Here is an 18,174-nt window from a genome sequence, read left to right on the forward strand (position 1 = left end):
TTCCTTCCTCTGAAACCTGGTTTATTTCCTCTTTCCTAATATGAGGCTGTCACATTTCATTGTATCTTGCTTTTTGCCTCTACCACCAGTTAATTTGAAGTACAGCTCTAGCATCTTTGTTGATCTCTGTTTCTGAGATCTTATTTTGTAGTTCAATTTCTACATTCTGTCCTTATGTGTGTTCTTGGAGTGAGCAACTTCAAATCCTTTGTGACTCAAGCAGGTATAAATAACTAATAGGTGTAAATAGTTGAATGAATGGAAGGCTGGAGAGGTTGGATTGAGGATGGTGAGATTTAAAGAGGACCAGAGGGTGGTGCAGGCTGTGTCAGCTGAGGAAGTACCTCCATGGATGGTTGTAGGAGCTAAACCTTATCAGTGTGTCATCCCTTACCTACCTCTCTTGCTTCTGCTTTAAAAAGAAGCAAAGCTTGGAGAACAGGACCTCTGGTCATCCAGAATCATCCCCTTTATATTTCTTATGTATAGTGTAGGATACTTGTTTTTTTTTTTAAAGTACCACATAGGTACTTTTTTAAAAATTATTTTTTAGTTGTAATTGGACACAATACCTTTATTTTATTTATTTTTATGTGGTGCTGAGGATTGAATCCAGGGCCTCACATGTGCTACGTGAGCACTCTACCACTGAGCCACAACCACAGCCCCCCCGAAAGGACTTGTTTTTAGAAATTAAATAAAATCACTGCACTAGTCTCAGCTACTTGGAAGGTTGAAGCAGGATGATCACTTGAGCCCACACATTCAAGAGCAGCATAGATAACATAATAAGACCTCATTTCTGTCTGTCTGTCTCTGTCTGTCTCTCTCTCTCCCTCTCTCTCTCTCTGTCTCACACACATACACACAGACACACACACACAAGGTGGCACATTGCCTATAATCGTAGTGTTTTGGGAGGCTGAGGTAGGAGAATCACAAGTTTGAGGCCAGTTTAGTGAGGCCCTAAGTAACTTAACTCAGTGAGACCCTGTCTCAAAAAACAAAAAGGGCTGGGGATGTGGCTCAGTGGTTAAGCAACCCTGGGTTCAATCCCTGGTACTAAAAAAAAAAGCAACATATATGCATAATTTTTTAAAATGCATTTTTATTTTTAATTGACACATGGTAATTGTATGTATATATGGGCACAGTATACATGTATATAATATTTAATGATCAGATGAGGTTAATTAGTACATCTATCACTTCAAACATTTATGATTTGTTTGTGTGGGGAACATTCAAACTCTTTTCTACTAATCTGAAATGTTCCATTAATTGTTGTCAACCATAGTTATCCTTCTGCCTATAGAACATTAGAACTTAGGACTCATATCCACCTGCATCTTTATACCCATTAATCATTCTCTCTCTATTCCCCTCTCCTCTGGTGCCCTCCCCAGTGTCTGCAACCATTATTCTGTCCTTTACTTCTGTGAGATCAATTTTTTTTTATTTTGTTTTTTCTTTCTTTTATTATTATTGTTGGGGGTGTACTGGGTGTTGAACCCAGGGATGGGATGCTGTACCACTGAACCACATCCCCAATCCTTTTTATTTTTTTATTTGAAACAATGTCTTACTAAGTTGCTAAAAGTCTTGCTGAGTTGCTAAGGCTGACTTTGAATGTGGAATCCTCCTGCCTCACTCAGCCTCCTGAGTCACCGGGAGGCAACTCAGGTGGTGTGGTGCCTAGTAAGATCAACTTTTTAGCTTCCACATGTAAGTGAGAGCATCATACATACACAATTTTAAAAAGGCAAATAGTAAGGACTTGTACAGTTAAAAATAAAACCTTCTTGGGGATGGGAATGTGGCAGGAGGATCACTTGCCTGGGTTTGATTCCCATCACTACAAAACAAAACAAAACAAAACAAAACAAAACAAAACACCTAAAGTCTACCCGCCTCTCACTTCCTAGCCCCAAGATGTAACTACTTTTATCATTTTGTTTTTCTGGTGATAACTTCATATCTCTAAATAACGTGCTTCAACAGTTATTTCTTCATTTATCAGCTTTGAACATTATCTCTTGACCTCTTGCTTCTGTGACAAATGATAATTTAGCTTGTTTGCAACACTTGCTCTTTCTCTCCCCCGTCTCAAATTTCTATTGTTATGTTACTATTTGGTATGCTCTCTTGGTTACCTTTGTAACTTTATTAGATAGTATTTTAAACTGTGATTTCCTATTCCTACAATTTTCTGGGTTTACATAATATTTCTTGATCAGTTGCTTTGCAAGACATAGATATTATTGTTCCATCCTTTCCTTCACCGTTCCTCCCTTTATTTTATTTATTTATTTTTTGTACTGGGGATTGAACTCAGGGCCTAGCATATGCTAAGCAAGTGCTCTACCACTGAGCTACATCCCTAGCCCTTTGTTTTATTTTAAGACAGGGCCTCACTAAATTGAGTACATTATCATTCTTTGCTATAAAAATAATCAGGTCTTCATTGCTTTATCTAGAGAGACTAATTATAAGGATTGACCACCAATACAATATGTTTATGTAGTTATGACTATGTCACTATTATTCAGTGTAGGGCCAAATAGTGTACTATAATTGTACCTCATTTCCCATAGTTCTGCTGTCATAATATCTGTACTACTAGGAACATCAAGATGAAGTGACGTTTCCTTTCTTATATTCTAACAATTGATGAAAATTGCATCACCTTTTACTTTATTTGAACCAGGACTTTCTTTCCTTTTCTTTCTGCCTTTTTATTTATTTAATTTACTTACTATCTTCCTGTTTGTGGAGTTTATTGAAATCATGGGATAATCATAGCACATCTTTTGGGAATATCATTTTACTTAGAGATTTTTAGGAGAGGAATTTGTAACATTTCATTCTAAAATATAATATGCATGTAGAAAAGTGCTCATATCATAAATGGTATGACTGTTTTACAAAGGACATGGTCAGTTTTTATAGATCAAACACTGATTTATCCGGCACTCAGATGAGGTCTTTTTTTCCACATACTTGGTACTCAGGGAGCCCTTTCAATTTGAAGGCCTTGTCTCTTCTTACATTATATCTTTGATAATTATTCCCCTTCATTTTTTCTGTTTTCTGTTTCTGGAATGTCTGTTATTTGATGTTGAACATCCTGGATTGGTTCTCTAGGCTGTTTATCTTTTCTCTCCTATTTTCTATTTTATAGCTTATAAATGAGTTAGTAGAAAGTCTCATTGACCCATCTATACCCCGGCTCACTTCTCTACTTGCTGGTTTTATTTTGGTGGGCCAACAGGGAGTTGGTTGTCATCATGGGTGCTTCCCAAATACCAGAATGATAAGCACTCTATTTGGAGGCCACCTTAATTCATCCCATAATTTAATTTCTTCATCAAGGAGACCTCTGATATTTTGCCTAGGGGCAAATATTGAGTGGCCTAGGTCTTGGGTCTGGTGATTGGGGTAGCAGGGAAGGGAGGATTTATATACTCACCTTCAGTTTATCCCCTGTCTTGAGCCTCATGATCATTTCTACCCTCCCTACTACCTACCATTGCCAAGTCTGGAGTTTCTCTTGGCCTCTGCTGGCCTGACTGGCTCCCTCTTCAATTGTAACCCCCTACATGGTGTCCTTGGCTCTCCTTCAACTGCAGGTAATCTTTTGTTTACTTTTTTGCTCCCAGAAATTTGTTGAAATCTCTCATCTTACTGATACCACTCTCTGCGATTCTCTTCCCTGATATGAGTTCATACTTTGTTTTATTGCTTCTCTTTCATTTTAGTGAGGCACTGGGAGAGAAAGGAGATAAACATTTTTTGCTATTGAGGTATAAACTTAAGCTAAAGCTACTTTTAAAAACATTTGTTTTGCTCTCTCTCTCAGATTGAAGCTGAAAACTACTAGTAAACCCCCCTACCCCATAGCCGAACTTGGAATGGCCTCATTTGGGCCTTGTACTGCTACTGGCCCCAACCCCTGTCATGAGCTTCCTTTAGCAGCCCTGGAGCATCCCTTTCCTCAGCCTCTGCTTCCTAGACTATGCAGTCAAGGGAGCCTCAGCTGAGGATTTCACATCTGGGCTCTGTCCCCAGTCCTCCTACTGCCTTGGGCCAGCCCCTCTGACCTCTCTGGGTGCCCTGTCTGTGACTCAAGAGGCTCTTGGTCTTCTATGAGCTGGGCTTTTCCAGGATTGGCTGGGTGCTTGGAAAGCAGCCCAGCCTCTTTGCTCAGGCAGTGGGAGCAGGTGGGCCAGAGATGGGCCCCCGAGCACACAAGAGGGGGTTTGGAGGCTGAACTGAGACTTCTGCAACAGCCGGCTGCTCTAGCTGCTCCCCCTTCCACCCACTCTCTTTCCCATCATGGCTGAACCTCCAGCCCTCTGCTGGAGGCAGAGGGAGGAAAGAAGGGAGGGCTGGAGAGCCAGTTCCATTTTCCTTTGCTTTTTTTTCCCTCTCTCTCTCTCCCCCATCCCACCCTCCCTCTCTCTCTCTCTTTCTTCCTCTCTCTCCCTCCCTCATCACGGTGTTGATCTGATCTGGGCTGTAATACCTGTGCCTACTCCTACCTTCCTTCTTGGGCTCTCCCCCTTTCCATCCTTGAGTGATGGTCTTTTCTAGAAGCACTCCCTGAATGTGAATGTTCTTGGTGTGGAGGGCCCTAGGCCGTGCTATGTGGAGGAGAGACAGGAGACTGGTGAGGAAGAAAGGCCAAGCTTACAGGCTGGTATGGGAGATGAAGCCCTGTTTGGCTCTGGTATGACAGAAGGGAGCAGCAGCTGTAGCAGTTAAAAGCACCGGTTTTGGAGTCAGAAAAACCCAGATTTGAATCTCAACTCCACTGCTTATTAACTGTGTGACTCTGGGTAAATCACAGTATTTCTCTGAACCTGTTTCCATATCCATACAAGGAGACAAAGAATGACTACCTTCCACACAGTCCTAGACCATTGTAGATGCAAAATAAGTAGTAACTTTATTATTACATGGATTTTTTTTTTGATACTGGGGATTAAAGCCAGGGGTGCTTAACCACTGAGCCACATCCCCAACCCTTATGTTTTTTTTATCTTTTGAGATGGGGACTTGCTAAATTACTTAGGGCCTCACCGAGTTGCTGAGGCTGACCTTGAACTCATGATCCTCCTGCCTCATTATCTTGAGTAGATGGGATTATAGGCGTATACCACTGTACCTCACTCTGTACCTGCTTTTTCTTTTTCTATTTTTTGTGTTGCTGGAAACAACCCAGTATCTGGTGCATGCTAGGCAAGCTCTACCACTGAGTTATATCCCCAACTCCCCCCCCCCTTTTTTTGTGGTGCTGGGGATTGGACCCAGGGCCTTGTGCTTGTGAGTTCAACCCTTTTTATTTTATTTTGAGACAGCATCCTGGTAAGTTGCTGAGGTTGGCATTGAACTTTTGATCCTCCTACCTCAGCCTCCCAAATAGGTGGAATTATAGCATCATCACATCCAGTAGGAATCTGCTTCTTATTGCCATTTCTAGTTCCAATTCTTGGCTCAAATGGGCCCCTGAGAAAGGAGTCTTCCTCTCCACCTGAATCAATTTTCTAAAGGCTTTTCTTTTACTTTTCACATCATCTTGTGTAGTACTTGAACTCAGGACACATATTTACCTCTCCTTAGTGCTTTTTTACTTCCTTGCTGTCACAAGTAGGCCTTCCTACCACTTGTGGTCTAGGGGAGCTCTTGCATGTTCCTTTGGTTAAGGCTGTAGCCCCACTCATCTTTCTAGCCATTCTGTTTCCTTCCTAACCCTGCACTCAATTTGTATTGAAATATCTAGAGTTCTCTAAGCATTTAGGCTTCTTTATGTTTCTCTGCCTTTATTCTGGCTGTTCCCATGGCTAAATGCCTTTTCCCCCTTTTCTACACTGCAGACAGCCACTCGACTTTTGAAGAGCACCTTCTGTGTTCCTCACATTGTTCCAGGCACTTGGAAATAGTGAACAAATCAGATAAAAACCTCTATCCTGTGAAATTGAAATTCTAGTGTGTGTATGTTGGGTTAGGGATGGAAAACAAACAAGCAGTTATGTATGTCAAATGGTGGTGTCATGGACAAAAGCAAAACTAGGCAGGGGGATGGGATGTACAGAAGGCCTGGTCAACTCAACCATAGCTAATATTTGCACAACCATTTGTGGTAGGGGGGATACTGGGGATTGAATCCAGGAGTGCCCTACCACTTAGCTACATCTGCAATCCTTTTTATTTTTTATTTTGAGACAAGGTCTTGCTAAGTTGCCCAGGCTGGCCTAGAACTTGCAATTCTTCTGCCTCGGCCTCCTGAGAGGCTGGGATTATAGGTGTGTGCCATCATGCCTGACTGCATGATCATTATTAAGCAACCTTTTCCTCATTTAAGCATTTCCAATGTTATCACATATTTTTATAATCATATGGTATTCAGTGACCCTAGGTTAGTAATATTTTTAGCTCCATTATATTGATAAGATACTGAGACTTAGAGATGTAAATCTCATAGCCAGGAGGGGTAGATTGGTATTTAAACCCTGAACTGAAGCCTCTGCTCCCAACCATTGTCATTCACCAAGCCTCACTACAACTCTCTAAAGTCAGAATTATTCCTTTTATAGTTGGAAAAACTGAGTTCAGAGAGGGGAATGGATTTACCCATGGATGCACAGCCAGTGAATGAATTTGAACCCAAATCTATCCAACACTCAAGGCTATGCCCTTCTGCAAACCTTGAGGTTTGCAGGGCTCTCTGGGTTTATCCACCTTTATATTTGCAGGCTCTATCTAGGCAAGCTACCATTTAAAGCCCTTGGTTCTCCCCCTTCTCTTTGCACTAGTGGTTCATATGTAACCTTCAGATACTCACAGCCTGTCTGTCTCCCCTTCTCCTTTGGCCATCCCTTGGGCCTAACAGAGGGACCTGGATAATAAGACCACATAATTTCTGAAAGTAAGTTCAAGAAATCTGGGCAGGGAATTCTGGGGTCCTGGGTACCTTGGAGTGTGATCTAGAAGGGATAGGCCAAAGATCCCAATGGACATGGCTCCTTGACCCCACAGATACTTTGATTTATGGGGAGGGGCCCCTAAAGAGTGGGGCCCAGTGTAGGGGCCTCTGTTTCTCACTATAGCCTATGATATTGAGGCTTGTAATAGACTGGGCTCCAAGATCCTCTTCCTCTCTTTCCTGAGCTAGCTCCTGCCTTGCAGTGAAGGGAGTATCTGTGGGGGTGTGCTATGGGACTAGGCCTTCAAGATCTTTGGCTACTCAGGAATGCTTCCTTCACAGTAAACCCTGGATATGCACATAGATTTTTAGGGCATTCTTTTTAAAAAATATTTTTTAGTTGTCAATGGACCTCTATTTTATTTATTTATATGTGGTGCTGGGGATCAAACCCAGTGCCTCACACATTGCTAGGCAAGTGCTCTACCACTGAGTCAACAACCCCAGCCCCTTAGGGTATTCTTTGTAGTATTTTGTTCTGAGTACTCTCAGGATACTTATCTTCATTTCTTAGTATCTTTGAACAAATTGTATATTTAATGTGTTCTTCCATTAGAAAATTTAGAAAACCTTGGAAAAGTAGAGGAGAAAAGCATTATGCATAATTACAACATAGAGAGGCAGCCACTCTGAACATTTGGTGTATTTCCCTCATTCTTTGCATTTTTTCATGTATTTGAAATGATTTTGCACATGTGATATTTTTCTTGTTTTTCTCATTTGCACATTTTCCTATGTAATTGCATATTCTTCCTCACTGTCATTTTTAGTATTGCGGATATGCTATGATGTACTTAAGTATCCTCTGCATGTGGGGCATAAAAGTGGGGCCCATTTTTTCATTGATTTAAGTTATGCTGCAGTGGGCTTCCTTATACATACAGCTTTAAGGGAACTTACAGCTTTTAAAGAACTGACCTTATATAGGAACAATTGTATCCAGCTTATTTCCCTTTGTAGATGGACCCTGTTAGGGTCTGATCCATTCTTGTAGTATTTCATTCATTCATTCATTGAATCTAACATGTTCACCTTGTATATCTGTAAACCCAACCCTGAGAGCTGGAGTTATGAGCAGGAATGAGATACAGCCCTGGACTGCCAAGAATTCCCAGTCTGCTGGGAGAGTTGGGCATGAAAATGGACAATTTTGGAACAATTTGATCCTGGTTGAGATGAAGCAAGAATAGTCTACTGTGGGAGAAAAGAGGAGGGGCTCTTAACCCATCCTGAGGACATGAACATAAGCTTCCTGGAGGAGGTGGTGCCTTTGTGAGTCATAGAGGATGAATAGGAGTTGGCTGGAATAAGAAAAGAAGCTTCAAATTAAACACAAGTTGAGCTAGGTATGGTGGCACACACCTGTAATCCCAGCTACTCAGGAGGCTGAGACAGGAAGATCATAAGTTTGAGGCCAGCCTGGGCAACTTAGCAAGATCCTGTCTCAAAATAAAAAAAAAAAATCAAAAGGACTGAGGATGTGGCTCAGTGGTAAAGTGTCCCCTGGATTCAATCCCCAGTACCACGAAAACAAAACAAAATAACCTTATTTGTTTTGATTGCTTTTCCAAGTCCCACCAAAATATGAGTAAAGGAGTAAAACAGAAACATGTAAGGTTTTGGATGCTGACCAGAAGTAAATTATTTCACAAGGAGGACCTAGCAATGCTCAGAATTCAGAGGTACTATACACTTCAGAAAGCAGAGTAAGGTACGGACCCAAGAATAGAGGAATGTAGGCAGTCTGTTCCTCCTGGCTCTTCCCCAATCCCATCCAGTCAGGGACTCCCTCCACCTGCAGCCCCATTCCTGCAGATGGAGGTTGATTCTCTGGAGAAATTGAAGTTAAGAAGCTTTGGGCTTGAGGACAAAAGGCACAGTGAAAGATGGAGTAAAACAGGACTGCAAGCAAAGGGGTTTGCAACCTGAAATGATAAGGCCCCAACCTCTTTCCATTCCCCCATTTTCAGGACACCAAAGTCAGGAGCACACAAGAGATCAAAGGATTATTCTCTAGGGAAACTGAAAGACCCCAGAAAAAAGGCCTCTAAGAGATGACATTTGGGAGTCTCCCAACAACAACAACAAAAACAGGCCTTCAGCTCAGTAACCCCCTAGTGAAGCTCACTTTTTAGCAAGTTCCACCTGCACCCAAAGCTGCTACACAGTTTGTAGTGCTCTGGGAACTGATAGCCAAGGATCATCAACCAGAGATCCTTAAGTTATGTGTATTTTATGTAAACTAAACCTTAATACTATTGATGTGGGGTTTTTTTAATTTTATTTTTTTGCAGTACTGGGGATTGAACCTAGGGGTGCTTACCACTGAGCCATATCCAAAGCCCCCCCACACACTCTTTTTTTTAAAGTTTATTTATTTATTTATTTTTAAATCTAGCAGTCCTTTCTTTTTGATAGAATTTTTAAAATATTTATTTTCTAGTTATTGGTGGACACAACATCTTTGTCTGTATGTGGTAGTGAGGATCGAACCCAGGCTGCACGCATACCAGGCGAGCCGCTACCGCCTGAGCCACATCCCCAGCCCCCCCCCCTTTTTTTTTTAAATTTGAGACAGAGTCTCACTAAATTGCTTAGGGCCTCTCTAATTTGCTGAGGTTGGCCTTGGACTTGCAATCCTTCTGCCTCAGTCTCCTAAGTCACTGAGATTACAGGCATGTTCTACCACTCCTGGCTACAAGTGATATTTAGAAAACACTTCAAATTCTAGGCAGCCAGAGATTATCAGATAGTCCAAAGCCATTTAGGAAGACCATCAACCTGAAGAACAGATGGAATTACCAAACAAACGGAAGTAAGGAACTGGAAGGGATTGAGGTAATGAAGGAAGGAGAAGAAACCTGGGAAATTAAAAACAGAGCCAAAATAAAAAATAAATCAGTAGAATCAGAAAGTAAAAGGTAAGGAGATATCCTAGGAAGCAGAATAACAAGATAAAGAGAAAGACAACACAAGAGAAAACAGTTGAGAAAATTTGAGGATCAATTGAGGAACTCTACCACCTAGCGATAGTAGTTCCAGAAATAGAAAATGGAGGAACAGCAGGAAGAAAATTTTCAAACACATAATACAAGAATTTTGCTTAGAACTGAAGGAATGAAAACTCCTGCCAAGTACCCAGCAAGATAGATAATACAAAGGCCCATGCCAAGATATGCCACTGTGACATTCTGATACATGGATTTTTTTTTTTTTGTACTGGGGATTGGTCCCAGAGGTGCTTTACCACAGAGCTACATCCCCAACGATTTTTTATTTTGAGACAGGGTCTTGCAAAGTTGCTTAAGGCCTCGCTAAGTTGCTGAGGCTGGCCTCAAACATGTGCTCCTCTGTCTTAGCCTCCTGAGTCACTGGGAATATAGGTGTGGGCCACCATGCCCAGCAGAATACCAGGGATGAAAGAGAAGATCCTAAAATCTTCTAGAGAAAAATAACTGCATCACATAAAAAGGATCAAGAAAAAATAATGTTGGATTTCTCAACAGCAGTGCTGGAAGCTAGGAGATGATGGAGCAGTTTTTTGCAATATTATGAGGGAAAAGAATTTCCAACTAGAAGTCTATACTCAGTTGAATTATGAATCAGGAGTGAGGGAATGATAGAGACATTTTCACACATGGAAGGTCTAAATATTTTATGTCCTATGCCTCCTTTCTTAAGAAACTTTGGAGAAAGTCCTCCAGCAAGATGTGGACATAAACTCAGGGAAAAAAAGTCACAGAAAATAGAAAACAAGAAGTACAACATAGAAGAGAGGTGAAAGGAATTCCCATATGATGGAGGAGAATGTCTTAGGGTAAGACCTGGTTAGACCTGAAGAGCAGCCATTTTTTTTTAGTTGTAAATTGGCACAATTCCTTTATATATTTATTTTTATGTGGTGCTGAGGATTGAACCCAGTGCCTCATACATGTTATGCAAGCACTCTACCACTGAGCCACAACCCCAGCCCCGAGCAGCCAGTTTTGAGCACAGCAGAAGGATTGATATTTCTAAGGGGAAAAATATGAACTAATGGATTACTTGATGTATCACAACATATTTTTTAAATTTATTTTTTAGTTGTAGTTGGACACAATACCTTTATTTTGTTTATTTGTTTTTATGTGGTGCTGAGGATCGAACCCAGGGCCTTGCACATGTGAGACAAGTGCTCTACCACTGAGCCATAAACCCAGCCCCATGTCACAACATATTGAAAAGAGAATTGCCTTTCTGACAGAATCTGGGGAGCAGTTGATCATTTGATAAAGAGAACTAAGCAAACAACAACAACAACAAAAATAGTGATCATTAACAGGGAGAATAAAAAATTACAGTCCCCAATACCACAAAAAGTAAAGATTGTATGGGAAAGGAAATACAATTATATATGATATGATTTATCCATTACAAGTTGACCATTCCTAATGCAAAAATCTGAAATCCAAAATGCCCCCAAATTCCCATCTTTGAGCAGTGACATGATGCCATAAGTGGGAAATTTCACTCCATGAAACTTTGTTTCATGCAGAAATTAGTTAAAATTTGTGTGAATTATCTTGCGTCTGTTCATAAGGCATTTATAAAACATAAATGAATTTCATGTTTAGACTTTGGTCCTATCCCCAAGATACCTCATTAACTATATGCAGTTATTCCCAAATCAGGAAAAATCAGAAATCTGAAACACTTCTGGTCTTAAGCTTTTTGGATAAGGTATACTCAACCTGTGTTAGTATCTATGCAGACATTATAATGTAAACCACCAACATTGATTTAATTCAGACTTTGTGATGTAAGTCTAATGGTGGAATGAGGGGAGGGCACATGTGTACCTGCATGACAACTGGAATGAATGAAAATGGTCACCATTCTGTAATGCATATAAAACAGCATTTAAAGACTCATGGTGGTGGTAGTATGCATGAGAAGGTTCTAATATTGTACTGCACAGTAGGAATTCAGGACATAATTTAGAAAACTGAAAAAAATATTAGGAAATAAATTGGCATGTGTGTTCTTTAGAAATGAGGGGGTAAATACTGAAAAAGCAGTGAAAAGAATTGGAAAGGGATCCATCGCCTTTGAGAGTGGCCACTGGGAGTGAGGAAGGATATAGCAGGGAATTGTGTTTTTCCTTATAATCCTGCAGTGTTATGTGACTTGAAATTCTATAGACATGTGTTACTTTGGTAAAAAAAATAAAATTAAGCAAGCATGTATGAATGTGAAACAGTTAATTCCACTATTATGTTTCAAAAAACATGAAAATTTAAAAAAAATAAAATTAGAAAAGGACACACAAGGTCTGGGGGATAGTTCAGTGCCTAGTATGTGCAAGGCTCTGGGTTTGACTCCCAGTATTATAAAATAAATAAAAATAAAAAAGAAAGAAACAAAGAAAAAAGGACACACAAGCCAGTCATGGTAGCATGTGTGCTTGGAGTTCCAGCTATTAGGAAGGCTGAGGCAGGAGGATCACTTGAATCCAGGAGTTAAAGGCTGGCCTGGGAAACACAGTGAGACCCCATCTGAAAAACAAAACAAAGCAAAAGACATATAAGATAAGGCCAAAAATGAATTAGTGATATGAACACATATTTTAGGAATATGAAAAGTAATTTAGAAAAAAATTACTTAAAAAGTTAAGATCCTTTACAATATGACTTTTAAAACCATGTTCATGTATTACTTCAATACAATTAAAAATCATTTAAAAACAAATAAAACTTTAAAAAATTAAATAAAGAGGGTCAAGTGTGTTCCAGAGAGCAAATACTAGGTGTGCTCAAAAGGCAGGGGGAGGGTAGAGTGAGAGATTTAAGAGTTTTATTGAGGCAGAGCTTGATCTCTGTGTGTTTGAAGAAGTTATTGAATGTTCAAAGCAGGAGAAGTACATCAACTGATTTGTGCTTTAGAATGTTCCTTTCTCTCAGTCCTGATGAAAAAGGAGTTGTTCATGGAAGACACATGCAGTCAGCTTGGGAGGGAAGATGCCTGGCTACTGAGGGCTGGTTGTCAGCTTTTGGAGAGAACTGCATGATCCCTGGGCCAGGGTACCTCTTTTCTCAGGACACTCTTGGGAAGATCTTTGTTCACAGTTGCCCTTCAAGTGTGTGTGTGTGTGTGTGTGTGTGTGTGTGTGTGTATGTGTGTGTGTGTGTGTGTGTGTCTCATGCTCTCTCTCGCGCGCGTGCGCGTGCACTCTCTCTCTCTGTCTCTCTCTTTCAGTACTGGGATTGAACTCAGGGCTTCATGCATACCAGGCAAGTGGTCTATCTCTGAGTCACATCCCCAGGCTGTTTTCATTGACGTCCAACCTCTTTTCTGTTGGACACACAATCTGTGTGTGTGTGTGTGCGCGCACACGCGCACGTGCACGCGCACGCACATGTGTGTTAGCAATCAAACACAGGGCCTTACACTCATGAGGCAAGTGCTTTCCCACTGAATCACACCCTCATCCCTGGACACATGATCTTTTAGACACATTGCTCAAATCCTGGCTTGAAGACATCTGTCTCATTTGGGTGCCTCTGCATATCTTGTTTCTGATGCTTTTGTTTTGTTTAATTAGTTTAGCTTTCAGAAGACAACTTTGTATCTAATTCCAGGTTCTTGGGGAGAGGTACCATGTTGTTCACCCAGTTGTTGTTTATACTTGATTTGGAGAATCAAAACTGGAGCAGGGAATCTAGTCTGCAGGCAAGGACAGAAACTCCAGTGTGGCATCCTGAGAGCCTCTAGTCTTTTCAGCTGTTCTGCATTGTCATCTCTGTAAGTTCCCTAAAAATTCAGGAACTGTTGAGATTCTGCGATTTATTCTTCCATCTTCAGATTGCCTCTCAGACCTGGAAGCCATAACATCAAAATTCTTGGGCAGAATACATGCCCAAGTTTTTGGCTCAGAAAATACAGTTACTATACCCAATGGCCTCAATAAATTACTGTTTATTGAGCATCACTACTGAGCATGGGAATGATAAATCCAAATCATGAGAATCTTGGGGTCTTAAGTGGCCTTTTATTAGAAGGCTTTGGGGATCAGCAGGAGAAATTGATTTCTTCTACTTACATGGATAACAAAAGGGGATTTGGTCCCTAGGTCTTTGCATTTCTATATGTGGACAGCTGAATCTAGTTGATAAAAGAGATAAACCTGGGGTTCTGAAAAAACTAAATTTTAAAGTCTGAAGGTTACTTGTAACTTAACTAACATGGCCCTATCATTTTGTAGATGAGGAACCAAGGTTCAGAGAGAATTGATTTGCCCAAGTCTACGCTGTCAGTTAGGGAGTGAGTCATAAATCAAACCCAACTTCTTTCTACCAGTCTATTCTGCCTTCCAGAATAGTGGCCCAGCTTCATGAAGTAGAAGGTAGATTGACCATTTGGCAGGGCATTGGCCCATGAAGAGGGGTAGGATAGCACTGCATTGATGATTGTTGTCTATTTGTAACATACTAAATGCATAAAGAATGATAGACCTCTCAGGTGAGCTGTATCCCTACATTGAGAGTCATATGGTGCTGTCGTCTTCTCAAACTAATAAGAATCAAACTACAGTAAGAATTGGCTACTTCACACTGCATTGTGGCCTGGAGCTCTTTCTCTTCTTCACTATCATCTTGAGAACTGTAACTGTAACTCCCAATGCTTTGGGAGCAGAGGTATATATCTGAGAGTCTCTCAGAAGAATGAATGATGGAGAGGAAGGGTCTGTCAATACCTCTGGCTTGATACTGGGGAACGAAGTGGTATTGAGCTACTGGTACAGTGAAATGTGGTAGGAGCCTGAGCTTTGGGGTTCACTACAAACTCCTCTAGTTGTGTGACCTTGGGCAAGTCACTTCAGCATCTCTGAGTCTCAGTTTCATCATCTTAAAATTGGAAGATTAATCCCGACTTTGTATATCAAAGGAAATAATTTATGAAAAGAGCCTAACACTGTACCTGGTAAATTGTAAGTGCTCAATGATTGTTTGTGACGATGAAGAAGGTGATTTTATACATTGCTTAATCCCTAAAATGAATGTGGGCAAGTGGCCAGTCCATGAGCTTCTTGATGAGTTGTCTTTCCAGGTTAGGGCCTAGTAGATTAAATAAATGTGTGCTGGGTTTGGGGGTAAGTGGGTAGTGAAGAGATCAGCCTATCTAGAGCAGAGGGTTAGTGTTAGGGACAGAAGTTGAAAGGCTCAGCCTCTATTCTGAGGGCAATTGGGAAGTCATTGAAGGGCCCCTCAGACTTGGTACCTGAGAATAATTGGGCCAGGCCTCAGAAGCAATCTTGCTACTACAGAGTGAGATAGAAAGTTTTAATAAAGGTATTCCATGGCTCTGCTCCTATGTTCCTTTGGGGGCTTAAATGATTAAAAGTTGGTGTCACTGTTATCAGATGAGCATGCACTTGTGCCAGATGCTGTTAAGCCTCAAAGCCACACCATAAAGGGAGGGATTTTCACCACTGCCCCCACACCCACCCCTTTTACAAGTGAAAAAACTGAGGCTTCATGTGGTGAGGTGACTTCCCCAGGATTATATGGCTGGGAAACAGTCAAACTGGAAGTGCTGTACTCACCTGACACCCTGATGCTTACCTGCCCCACCTCACTCACGGGGCCTCCATTCACCCTTTCAACAGATGCTCTCTCTCAAGCTCCATCTCCCTCCCTGTGTATCCTTTTGTCCTTTGGCACTCAGCATAGTTAAAGATGGGACTTCCTGCCACTAGTCATATCTTGGCTCTCTCAGCTGAGGAAAGAGCCTATAATGTGTTTACCTCTGTGTTCTTTTACAGCCCAGCCTGGGAGAGGGCAGGAGGCCTGGGGTAGAGGGAGGATGAAGACTACCAGGGGGAAGAGGAAGACAAGTTCCCAGACTGTCTCATTTCCATGGTCCCTGGCCCTCCTCCCCTTCCCTACCCCCAGTTTACCAGCTCCTCTTCCCTAATTTCCCTTACACAGTACATGTCCACACACAGACACACACAAGTACATGAAGAGTCGAACACACACGGGTACCATCTCTCTCTCTCTTCCACACAGACACACACATGCACACAACACACACACACACAAACACACACACTCATACATTCCTTTTAGGGAGGAGTAGCTGGAGGGGAGGGGAGTGGTTCACATTTCACTCATTTCCTTGCTTCCCTCAGAGCTGTCCCCCACTGCATTCTCTTCTGTTGTGCTCCCTTTGTCTCTGAGGGGCCTCACAATGAAGAAGGCAGACCAGTGTAGTAGAAAGGAACCCAGCAGCTGACTCATTTACCCCCTTGGCTCCATTCTCTTCATCCGGAAAATAAGCAGGTTGGGCCAGGCAATTGGCAAAGCCTCTTCTATGTTGTTAATAATACCTGGCATTTGTCTACTGGGTTCCAAAGGGCTTAATCATCCCAACAGCTCTGCAAGGATCGACCTCATGTTACAAATGGGGAGACTGAGGCTCAGACTCAGAGAGGTGAAGTGACCTGCCAGGTCAAGGGGCTGGTAAGTGGTAGAGCCAATATCTGAGCCTAGGTCTCTATGTTTAAAGCTCAGGCTTTGCCCCTGCCCACAGCTGCTGGCTGCTTATTAGGCCACTCCAGAGAAAATCACATTCCTCACCATGACCCATTAGGCCCCACTGCTGTTGATTTATGGGTACCTCTTTGATCTCACCTCTGACCACCCTTCCCTTGCTCACTCCACCCCAGCCTGTCTTCCTCCATGTTCCTCCAACTGGCTAGGCACTCGTCATCTCAACCATCTCACAGCCTTTGCACCTGCTATTCTCTCTGCATGAATGGAATACCCTTTATCTCATTTCCATCAACATGCATTAGGCCTCAAGGGCACTACATAGGGCAGGGGAAGAAAGCAGAAAGCACATGTTGACTGTGTTTTTTTTTTCTTTCTGTTTCCCTTTCAGATCTGATGGTGAGAATTCCAGAACTGTCAGGTCAGTACCTCCTTTCTTTAGTAGTAGTTGGGAAATTGGGCCGGGCATGGGGTGGGAGCCTCTAATTTCTTACTTTGGGATCCATGGGCAGGGATAGGGACCAACTCCAGGGTTCTTTCCCCATTAATATTAGGGGTGGGTGTGGAGCAGAGTGGAGTGGGAGGGCAGGGTGAATGTGGCAGGTCTTGGGAGGGGGTTGTAGACTGTTCTTCAGTTTTTCTGACCCTAGCTGACTCAGGGGCTTGGCTGAACACTTCAGGGGCTCATAGGAGCTGGCCAGATATGAAAGCTGATCTCCGGAGAGATCAGCTCTGGACCTGGGACCTTTACCACCTTCTCCTCTCAGGAGAAGAGGGTATGATGAATGTAGGGCTTACCTAATTTAGTGTTCTTGTTCCTACCCTGAACTATGTCAGCCCTGAGTAGTGGGATTTAGGTGGACTTTGGATATGACACATCCTAGACATTAGAAAAACATATCATTGTGACAAGTAAACTTTTTTTTTTTTTGCTTGGTTAAAACGTTTATAAGATTCAGTAAGTTTTAAAGGTAGAATCAATTGCCACTTGAGTAGGCAGGAGGAAAATTGGGATAGAGGCAAGGGCTCTTTGTGTATTCCCCAGGCTTCAACCATCAGAAACCTCATGAAGGCAGAAGTGTCAAATATAAGGATTATTTTGGGAATGATGGGGGGCTCAGGATAGGGCCCAATCAGTCTTAGCTTCCAGGCTATGGACTATGGGATGGACCTCTGAGATGAGATGGGTCCAGGCAGCCAGAGGCACAGGATGGGGACAGTTAGTCCCAGCCAGGGCTACCACTAGCATATATAGCACCTTTGTGAAGAATAGAAAAAAGATGTCCCTTTCAGGAGCATCCCTTCTGATTGGGATCAATTGGAAAAAATGTTCCTTTACCTCTGAGCCATCTCACCAGGCTTCCCAGCTTCGTGAGCATAGCAAAGGTTAGATATCAGCCCCCACTCATGCCGTCTTGGCTGTTACCCCTTGTGTAGGGCACAGTTTGCCCAGCCATATGCAGCAGTTCAGGTCCTGTCATCCAGACAGTGGATATGGGCTGGAGGAAGAGGATGCCAGCACACAGACAGAGATATAAGACACCTATCCTAGCGTCCCAGGCAGGGGTTCTGTGTTGAACACATTGGGCCAAGGTCAGAGCTGTGGGATAGACACACAGTGAGGTCAGTGTGAAAGCAGGGGGAACATGATGGACACAA

At 42.1% G+C, this 18,174-nt stretch overlaps 1 protein-coding gene across 5 annotated transcripts in view; it reads left to right on the plus strand.

The window, feature by feature from the left end:
- Positions 1 to 18,174, plus strand: part of Iqsec2 (IQ motif and Sec7 domain ArfGEF 2) — an 83,599-nt gene that overhangs the window by 10,986 nt on the left and 54,439 nt on the right. For 3 of the 5 annotated variants that reach the window (XM_021719801.3, XM_021719802.3, XM_013364959.4), the window contains exon 2: positions 16,907 to 16,936. The exons of 1 other annotated variant lie outside the window; for it this stretch is intronic. In XM_021719801.3, the coding sequence (XP_021575476.1) occupies positions 16,907 to 16,936 (30 nt within the window). Of the gene's footprint in view, positions 1 to 16,581; positions 16,589 to 16,906; positions 16,937 to 18,174 lie in introns of those variants that run through there. One more of the 5 variants, XM_078034761.1, reaches the window with a different exon arrangement.

Source organism: Ictidomys tridecemlineatus, chromosome X, assembly GCF_052094955.1.
Source record: "Ictidomys tridecemlineatus isolate mIctTri1 chromosome X, mIctTri1.hap1, whole genome shotgun sequence".
Taxonomy (NCBI): Eukaryota; Metazoa; Chordata; class Mammalia; order Rodentia; family Sciuridae; genus Ictidomys; species Ictidomys tridecemlineatus.